An 11,051-nucleotide genomic window follows, 5' to 3' on the forward strand; every position below is an offset into this window, starting at 1 on the left:
TTATGTTGTATTGTAATTTACTATTGATCCTTCTGATAACGGATCAACATATTGTGATGTCAGAAACGGCCAGCGATGTCAGAACAGGCCAGCTCCATATGGAGATCTTGAAGTTTGATGAGGTCAGAACAACATATGGAATTAATTCTGTACTGGCCATATATGGAGTGTGTCTTGAGTGTACAGGGTTTATGTCAGAACAGGCCAGCTCCATATGGAGATCTAGAGGTTTGATGAGGTCAGAACAACATATGGAATTAATTCTGTATACTGGCCATATATGGAGCGTGTCTTGAGTGTACAGGGTTTATGTCAGAACAGGCCAGCTCCATATATAGAGATCTAGGGGTGATGTCAGACGGGTCAGAACAACATTGGGATGTCAGTACAGGCCAGCTCCATACTGTATATGGATAACGTCAGGTAAAACCTTACCCATACTGTATGACAACAGTAACTGTGAGTATTTCAGTATAGACCAGAGTTATTACGGAGATGCTTGTATTATATTTATTTATTCTACCACAGATCCAAAAACAGGAATCCAATGGCAGTGTTAATGCCATGCTGTACCACCATGGACCAGACAGACAACGTGTATGATTTCATCATGAATGTAACTGACATGAAATACTGTAGGCAAGCCATCAGTCATACACCGCAGCTCAGGGACACCCTGCCCCTCCATCATCACCCTGTCCTTTCTCCATTCAACATTTTCCTCTTCTGCCTTTCTCTGTCTCTCCTGGGATGGACCTTCCATCATTGCTGTCCAAATAGCCCAGTCACCTTGTGATTAGTGAGTGTTTTAGTTAAAACTTCCAGGTAGTACATACTTGTACTGTGTGTGTGTGTGTGTGTGTGTGTGTGTGTGTGTGTGTGTCCACATATAGGTACACCTTCATGTCCATGTGTGTGTCAGTATTGAGTAAACGTTTGTGCATGCGTTAAACCTGTAGCGAGCAGGGAATCAAACGTGGATCTCTAAGGTATTCTCATTTCTCAGAAACCACATAGACACCCCCCTTCCCCCCCATATGACCGCTGACTGAATCCATAGTTAAGACGTCTGGTCATCTACTCATCTCATCAAATGTCCCCACTTCAATCTCAGAGGACAAGCTAATGACCGTTACAGGTGTGTGTGTGTGTGTGTGTGTGTGTGTGTGTGTGTGTGTGTGTGAGTGTGTGTGTGTGTGTGTGAGAGTCAGTCACAGACAGTGTGGGGAAAAAAAAGGGAGAACGGGACGGCAGTTCAGCAGATAAGGTGCCAGACTCAAATCCACACACCATTCTTCCTAGAGATTTATGATGTGCGGCTGTGCGCGTGTACACACTGCACATGCACATATGTGCACAGCCGCACACACACACACACACACACACACACACACACACACACACACACACACACACAACAGCCACCCCCTACAACAGGGCCACTGTTTCACATTTAGCTAAATCTGGGAGTGAGATCTTGATGGCCACTCTTGTCCCAGTCATTAAATTGACTGGGACAAGTTGCATTTGTTTTCTTAATGTCAGGTGAGATTGTATAATAATATCAACACAGCATAAAATATATATAAATGCTGCATTAAGTGTTCTTAAACACTAGGAAATTATACTGATCATCCCCTGTATCGCTACTTCAACCTCATGCCATGTCTGTCTGTCTGTCCCAGGCGTGTCACACAGTATGACTTTAAAATCATGAAAGCTGTGTGTGTGATGTGTGTGTCTGTCTATGTCTCTGTCTGTCTGTCCTGGGCGTGTTACACAGTATGACTGATGAAGCCCTGTATACTTCATCATGGTGTTGCGTGATCCGTTGTGAGCTAGTAAAGCAGATATTTTCACTTGTATTTATTTATGTATTGACTATAAATTGGTTAAATCACTAATCATATACAGTAGATCACTGATCTGTGTAGGGATGTATTTAATAAAGGCAAATTCAACAAATGTGTCAAGAATTATAATCAAGTGCACATGGGTGAAACTACAGTAATTGTTCCTCAATATTCAAATTGTTTATTAGTAAGCTTATCAACAGTACACAACTACACATATAGTACAGGTTATGCACACATATAGTACAGGTTATGCTGAAAGGACACAAAAAGCCCCAGGGGCTTGTTTCCATTGTGGTATGCAAATATACTACAAAACATTTTGGAATACAGTTCAGTAGAATAAATATGTAACATCGCTCTCTGTAAATATTTACCGTATATTGGCATGAGAAAATGTGGAACAATACAATCAAAACAAGACAATGTGTGTACAATTAAAACTTTAAAAGGGAAATGACGTGTACATAGAGCTGTTACATTGCAACCGAGGGAAACTTACAAAACCATAAGAATTGTGCATTTCGCTGTCAGAAATAATTGCCTATATATCCACATAGGAAAACATTGCTTGGGATAAGCTTTTGCAAAGTTTGCACGAATAGTTGTTTCAAAAGTGTTTAAAGTTCTGTACTGTTTGTACATATTAGCAGTCTAAACAGTATACAACATATAGATTTATATATTAGCCACTTACAGTAAATACAGTACAATGGGATGACATGGCATTCTTGCTCAGAGAATTGTAGGTTCTATTCCCCTAACCTCTTCTTGACTAACTCTGTCAAACCATCCTGCATGCTCTGAGAGTGCAGCATCTGAAGAGGAATGGACTGTAGGATCCAACCCTGTACACACGCACGCACGCACGTGCGCACGCACACACACACACACACACACACACACACACACACACACACACACACACACACACACACACACACACACACACACACACACACACACACACACACACACACACACACACACACACAAATTAACCACCTTTTAACCAAAATTCTTCTAAGAATTCTCCCTCCCCTTTTTTATCTGATCTTCAAGCTCCTAACGGGTCTCACACTGGCATTGTTTTTTTGTTTTTTTAAACGTTAATGGGTTATTCTATTTGTTTATCTTACTAAGACTGTGTGACAGATGCTGCTGTATGTTTATGTCATTCTATTTGTTTATCTTACTAAGACTGTGTGACAGATGCTGCCGTATGTTTATGTCATTCTATTTGTTTATCTTACTAAGACTGTGTGACAGATGCTGCCGTATGTTTATGTCATTCTATTTGTTTATCTTACTAAGACTGTGTGACAGATGCTGCTGTATGTTTATGTCATTCTATTTGTTTATCTTACTAAGACTGTGTGACAGATGCTGCCGTATGTTTATGTCATTCTATTTGTTTATCTTACTAAGACTGTGTGACAGATGCTGCCGTATGTTTATGTCATTCTATTTGTTTATCTTACTAAGACTGTGTGACAGATGCTGCTCTATGTTTATGTCATTCTATTTGTTTATCTTACTAAGACTGTGTGACAGATGCTGCCGTATGTTTATGTCATTCTATTTGTTTATCTTACTAAGACTGTGTGACAGATGCTGCCGTATGTTTATGTCATTCTATTTGTTTATCTTACTAAGACTGTGTGACAGATGCTGCTGTATGTTTATGTCATTCTATTTGTTTATCTTACTAAGACTGTGTGACAGATGCTGCTGTATGTTTATGTCATTCTATTTGTCTATCTTACTAAGACTGTGTGACAGATGCTGCCGTATGTTTATGTCATTCTATTTGTTTATCTTACTAAGACTGTGTGACATATGCTGCTGTATGTTTATGTCATTCTATTTGTTTATCTTACTAAGACTGTGTGACAGATGCTGCCGTATGTTTTGTCTCCCGCCCTGAGATACTGCAGGGACGTCTTGACAAAGTCCTCTGCTGTAAGAGTCACCATGTCCGCCTTCATGTTGCCTGTCATTGGAGTTGAGACTCCAAATGGAGCCACTGCCTGAGAGAATTGTGAACAGGGAAACAATGGAACCGACGATGCTTACTTATTAAAATAAATAACACGTTATCTTTAAAAAGCACAAATAATTGTCCTGGTATCTGAATATGTTTACCTGTATTAGGATTCCTTTAGATTTGTATTCAGCTTGAAGACCTTGGGAGAATCTCTCCACAAATACCTACATGTCATGGGTACAGCGAACACATATGCACAGACATAAATGTATGCACATCAAGGCACAGAAACAACTTACACAGCATCACAGATAATGATTGAAAGGGAACAATGCTTAATTTAAAGATGGAGTGCTGTGATCCCGCCTCCCCCCAAACATGATCATCAGGTACTATCATTATACTAAGAAAAATATTTCTTTCAAAAAAAGTGTACGTAGAAAGTGTTAAAATTATGTTTTTATGTGGCCACACCCAACAGTTCATTAAGTATGCCTGGTTTACCTGATGGGTGGTGATCCACCTAAACTGAAGCCGCACCCGCAGCTGTTGTATGATAAAGGGGGAGGGGTTACACGAGGGGATGATATTGTGATGACACTATATCACTGTCATTTCGATTGGGCCTTTTGACCTGGGCCTCGATTGGGCCTTTTGAGAAACCAAAAATACACAGGGAAGACATATTTCAATATTCTAACCACACCTGGGGGTCTATTAGAGTAATATTAACTCCATAGACACATACAAAACAGAATAAGTACAAAAATCACGGCACACCATCTTTAAGTACTGTATAAATCAAGCTTAACACTATAGGTATAATGTTCTTGCCTTTGAAGCGGAATACAAGGTGTATAATGGGCAGACGACACAGGCCATTCCAGAGGAAACATTCACAATCAGTCCTTTCCCTCTGTGGAGGCAGGCCAACCCCAAGCACGCACGCACGCACACGCACACACACACACACACACACACACACACACACACACACACACACACACACACACACACACACACACACACACACACACACACACACACACACACACACACACACACACACACACACACACACACACACACACACACAGTGAAAATCACTGTGTGTGTGTGTGTGTGTGTGTGTGTGTGTGTGTGTGATAAAGCTAAATGTTTTGCAGCAAATCTTTTGTTGTTGATTTTTTTAACCTTTTTTCCATTCCTGGAAGGATTATTTTACACATCTATGAAGAGATAAGAAAAGGTTGTTATAGCAGATTATAGGCAGATTATAGGCAAAAAAACAGATTTGTAAAAAAATAAGTATGGTACACACTCTCACCTTTGCCATCACTCTCACATTGCAGTTTATGACTTTTGTAATTGTCTGCAAGGATAAATAAATAGCTATTTATAAAGTTGAGAAGAGAAGGATAAATTATGCAGGTTGCAAGGCGATATAGAAGACGTGTAGGGAAAGACCCAGGAAGAATTAGTAGATAAATTAGTCAATCAGATATTCAAGATTCCAACAGGTTTGTGCTATAGTGAAAGTAAATATGGAGGTGGCACTGGTTATATCCTTAGTGGATAAGTCATAGTTAAAGGACTGGACTGGTCTGGCATTAGCCTATTGACAACAACAACTCATATAGGCATACTTGTAATTCTGACCATTTTACAAAGCATGTCGTAGTTTGTTAGATTTTTGAGTCAAAAACATACTGAAACTTGCTTAAGATGGGTAACACATTCCTTTTAATCCAGTTTAAAGATCAGATTGATTCGAAAAGTCTAACCAAAAATAGACCCTGTTTGTTTATGTTTGGTTAATTATGTTTGCTAACATTTTAATATCCATGCATGGATGCCATATAATTAGAGATGTCCCGATACTGTATCGGTATCGGGAAATGTATCGGATCGGCCCTTATTTGTCATATCGGTTCATATCGGTATCGGGCAATATGCCAGTCTAACCACCGATCCGACACAGGGGTAAGGGGTTGACACTATGGTCTCGGCGACCTTTGTTGTGTGTCACTCTATGTTTACTCCCCATCACTCTCTTACCGTTTCCTCTTTGACTTCACTTAATCAATAAAGACAAAGAGCATAAAAAGGCCCATGTAACAATAATTATTATAAAGAAAGAAAGGGGAAAGCAAGTTAAAGCAACCCATCATTCTCAAACAACAGCATAGAGTAATCTACCGACTGCTGGATATTGCAAACCTGATCCAGATCTGCAGTGTCAAGGTATCTGCAAGGGATGCGGCTGGGCAATATACCTACATTATTAACTAAAAGATGAAATGGAAAGTTTCAGTGTCTTTTAGGCCAGACTGCGGCAGATACACATTATAGGCTGTAAATGTATTGAAGGCTTTATTTCTCTTGTCTCAGGAGTCATAGTACATTATGAAATGATTCAAAGACTGCATTTAGGAACAGAAAAACCCACCCAATACTCCAATGTTCAAGTCCTTGAGTTTGTCCTCAATTTCACCAATTATGTTTTCCTCTGTGAGATCTTCTACAATCACTATCACCTTCTGACCGGTAGTTTCACCTGTAAAAGGGTGATAAGGCAAGCAAGTTGCTTCCATATTCCATATAGCAAGTGTAGGCTACAGTATCTGCAGTCTGAATGACACTTTTAGCGTTAAATAAAATTACAGTTGATTCAAAAAGCAAACACAAACATGACATTGGAGGTTAAACATAAATATAGAAGCTGATAAACAGGGTCATTGTTATATGCTGGAATTAGAATCTTCTCACTTATCTCCTTGGCCACCATTTTCAATTTCTCCTTGGTTCTGCTCACAATAACCACATTCATCCCCTGACCAGCCAGCTGATGGTAGCAGAGGTGCCATGGTGGACAGTTTGAGTTTGGTAACCCAAATTGAAATAGGGAGGGAAATAATTAATTCATTTTAAAGAAACAACTACTCGTAAACATGATTAAACAGTACAATTATTATTTAAAAATATGTGTGTAAATAATTAATACATTTTAAAGAAACAATAACTCATAAACATAATTAAACAGTACAATTATAATTTAAAAACATGTGTGTAATATGTATTTTATATAATATTGTAACTGCGAGGTGTTGTGAGCTAGTATGTGGCTATTTTCACAATGTTTGCCTCAATTTGCCCAATTCTGTATTAAAAAGGCCTTAGAAGTCATTAAATTGACACTTTAGAAGTGTGCAGATACCCTGTAATCACTTGTACTGTATGTTGGTTTGTTTACTGTTGGGTGAGGAAACAATGTATCTGGGCACAGGTAGGGTATAATAGATAGGCTACATACAATAAAACAAAATACCTCAATGGCATATGCTTTCCCTATCCCTTCAGAGCTACCAGTCACCACTGAAAGAGAGAAAAAATAGAATAGAAAAAAAAGTCAAATCAGCATTTTTCCTTTTCTTTTGCTGCACCCATGATAAACTGGGGATTGTTTAGATTACACACAGTAATCTAATCTGTCTTCCTCTGCAGTCAATCAAAACAATGAGAGTGCATGCCAGGCGCAGTGTAATTTGTACATGAAATGGTTGCCATTGCATTTATCAAAAGGCTTTCTGGGCAAATGTGCCCGTGTCTGATGTGATAAATGAGAACCGAGCAGACAGGACACACAGCCGAGGCAGATGGAGGCAACTATTCATCAAGAGACAGGGATTGTGTGCAGGAATAAACAGTGCCCTCTGTCAGTTGGCAGCTCTTGAAGACACATGCACATTATGCCCAATTGCACCCACAGAACCATAAACACACACACTATGAGCTCTCTAACCAAAGACTACAAAGATTATGGGAGCCAAATTGGAGCCAATGATTGTGAGATCTCTCCTCTCAATAACCCTCTCTTCTAACAGAAATCATTTACACACACAAACACACACACACACACACACACACACACACACACACACACACACACACACACACACACACACACACACACACACACACACACACACACACACACACACACACACACACACACACACACACACACACACACACACACACACACACACACACACAAAATAGCAGATGGCTCACAGTCACGAAGTGACGTGATGTGGTGATGCTGGTACCAATGTTGGGCTTCAACCAGGGCACTGTGCTCTTACTTACAAGGTCCACCAGCCCTCCAAACCATTAAATATTTACTGGCTACAGCAATGACAAAATACACAAAGTGGTGATGAAAGGGTATGGGCTTTGCCAACATTTGCAGAGCCAGCTGAACATTTTAGAATATTTTCTTCAGAATTTACGTCGCCATGCACACATACAGTACACATATATTATGTGTGTACACACTACACAGACACACGTTTCCTCACACAACCTCATGAGAATGTCCTATTCTGTGGTGAGGGCGGAAAGTGGAGAGTTCCTTCGTCTCTCTAGGACAGGTCGTCCTCAGACGAGCCTGTGACCCTGTTAATGATAATGGTGCACTTCAAATCTGTGAGCATTGGCCTGAAGAGCCAAGAGACCACTGTTCCAGCGAGTGCTCTATTTCTCAATGGCCTGTTTGTCTAGAATCCCCTGAGAACTCTACATAGTGCCAGAACACTCTGTTTTCCTCCTATCTTCCTCCTTGTGGCATACAGAACCATGTGAAATAAGAACAGATGCAGATTACATTTGAACTAGAACAGCCACTAAGGCTAGGACATGTGGACAAAATGACATATCACAATAAACATTACTGCAGGACCAGAGCATAGATAGATCATTGGCGGAGATTGAAACAAACAGATTGAGGCAACGTTGGTGAAAATGGTCAGTGGTCAGGGGGGCCTACTGTAGTGGCCTAGTGGTCCATGCGCAACGCACACTATATCATTTTCTTATCATCGTTTTTTGCGCGCGAACCGATTCCGATCATTTGATTTGGAGTGTCTGCCTATACAGATGTTTCCCGATTCGATATTTATACTTTTATAGAACACGTTTAGGCCATATCACAATAGTACAATATTCAGTCTAATATCATTATATGGATATAATATTGAAAATGACGTGATTGGCTCCGATTTCCGATCACGTGATCGGATCGGGACAACCCTAGTCTAGTCATAGGCTCCAATGCAGCCTCACTCAGTCTCTTTCCTGTCAATCTCCACTGGGTGTAATATCAATGAAGGTAGAAAAGCTAAAAAATAAAAGTGCAACTAAACATTACACGTTTATCCATTGGTGGCTGTGAAAACACTCTGATCATCCATGCATGCATGCAGTGCACATGACATTGCAAACATGCAACCTGAATGAATGAGAATATATACAGAATAGAACCAGAATGGACCCTTATATTGTATGCCCCTCCCCCCTCCCCTGATGGTCTGGAGAGGGATGCCTTGAAATTAAGTGGAAGGCAGGATTCTCATCCGTTCTAGAATACTGTTCTAATTGCATTTTCTTTCCGCTGTACTGGAATCGCGGAATGGACTGAAAGTGCGCACACGCACGCACGCACGCACGCACACACACACGCACACACAGAGAGAGAGAGAGAGAGAGAGAGAGAGAGAGAGAGCTCACCTGCCCACTCTCCCATGGAGGTGAAGAAAGACTTGGACAGTGGGAACCACAGTTTAGAATATAGAATCCTACTGAAGAAAAACACCTTCATGCCATAGTAGACAACGACTGCAGAACCGAGAGAGATAAAACAAAAATCCATGACATCCATGACAAACAATAAGCCTGACACAACAAGCTCTGCCCTTTGAGCACGTTTGCTTGTGCCTCCTCCCTGGCCAAAGGTTTTCACTCAAGAGAGCCTATACAACTGCAGAATGACAACGAGAGGGAATAGCCTTCTCTCGGCCACTCCTACTTCTGTTAATACAAGTCAAGATTAAAGAAACTAAAGACACAAAGTTGACACTGAGTGAACAATCTTTCCCTAATTTGAACAAAGTCTATGGACTCTGTTACCAAGGTATAGGTCTTGTTTCTTAATGGGGCTATACTGTATATAATAGGCTTTAAATACTACCATTTCATTCCTCTGAATGAATGGAAATTTGCAATTGACATTCAAAGCCGTTACTTTGAAAATGTACAGTGTCAGACAAGTATTCATGAGCCATAAACTAATGTAAGAATGAGTCTGTGTTTACTTGTTTATTGAAGGTATACATTCTGCACATTGCAGACCCTCACATGGGCTCTCTCAATACCATCTGAAAGCACAGCAGAGAAAGTACTTTCTGAGGTTAGGCTCTAATGTGACATTTTATCCCTGTACCATTGAGTGTTGTGATCAGCTGTATCACATGTGTGGTTTGGAAACCTGACTACTGATAAACTGCAACAAAAGACTGTAAAGATCACCTAACAGTACCACAACATCGTAACATTTACAGTAATACACCACTGGTGGTCCATATAAGGTGTTGCATGTGGTCCGTGACCATGCATGCAGTATAGAGGTTCAGGCATACAGTATACGCTGCCCTTACATCTAGAGATGGGCTTTTTATGGGCATATGCTGACCGATTTGTATAGGGCCTGATGCCATGATGACACATTGAGGTGGGACAACACAGTCCATATGTGGCCGTAGGCAGCTGCATTGGAAGGTTTTCATAAGGTTATGGATGATGTGATTGTGAAATGATGATGAGCGATGTGATTTGTCCACCTGGCCATCGTCCCTTAAGGCAATCTTAATATAAGAAGATTTTTTTAGGGGCGATAAACCCTCCTGTGTCCATCTTTTGGTTGACAATGAATGGACAATTTTGAGTGTTCGTGTAAACACAGGAGAAGAAGAAATAGTCTGCACACTGTTGTGTAGCTCCCACAGGAAATGTATTTAAGGTTGTCATTCTTAAATAAATTTCCTGTGGGAGCTACACAACAGTGTGTGGACTATTACTTCTTCTCCTGTACGTATCTTTTTGTTCAGCACCTGAAAGTTTTTTAGAGATGTGCGTACGTTGCTTTGGATTCTGTTTCGTGTAAACACAAACATTGCGTAACTCAAACATTGAAGACGTGAGGTGTGGTTACCTCACCTCACTGAGGTGAGGACGCGCATTCTTATTTGCCGGAATGAGATGATGTATGATAATGCAAGATGATAAGATCGCCCCTCACTTCACACGGGTGTGATCTTTTTATTTGTTTTGATCGACAGCAGCTGAAGTCCTTGTCATGTCTGTCTGTCTATAAG

General features: G+C 40.4%; 1 protein-coding gene across 1 annotated transcript; it reads right to left on the reverse strand.

Moving 5' to 3' along the window:
* Positions 1-2,038: 2,038 nt before the first annotated feature.
* hsd17b3 (hydroxysteroid (17-beta) dehydrogenase 3) lies at positions 2,039-9,616 on the reverse strand. The gene is made up of 11 exons (XM_083783680.1): positions 9,409-9,616; positions 7,169-7,215; positions 6,610-6,685; positions 6,290-6,397; positions 6,061-6,128; positions 5,168-5,212; positions 5,035-5,069; positions 4,675-4,756; positions 3,999-4,064; positions 3,734-3,883; positions 2,039-2,701 (listed from the first exon to the last, which is right to left on the reverse strand). Exons 1-11 carry the CDS (start codon positions 9,557-9,559, stop codon positions 2,606-2,608), a joined length of 924 nt encoding a protein of 307 aa, XP_083639806.1. The 5' UTR covers positions 9,560-9,616; the 3' UTR covers positions 2,039-2,605.
* Between the last annotated feature and the right edge of the window lie 1,435 nt (positions 9,617-11,051).

Source organism: Protomyctophum parallelum (genome assembly GCF_964188405.1).
Source record: "Protomyctophum parallelum genome assembly, chromosome: 15".
NCBI classification, from domain to species: Eukaryota; Metazoa; Chordata; class Actinopteri; order Myctophiformes; family Myctophidae; genus Protomyctophum; species Protomyctophum parallelum.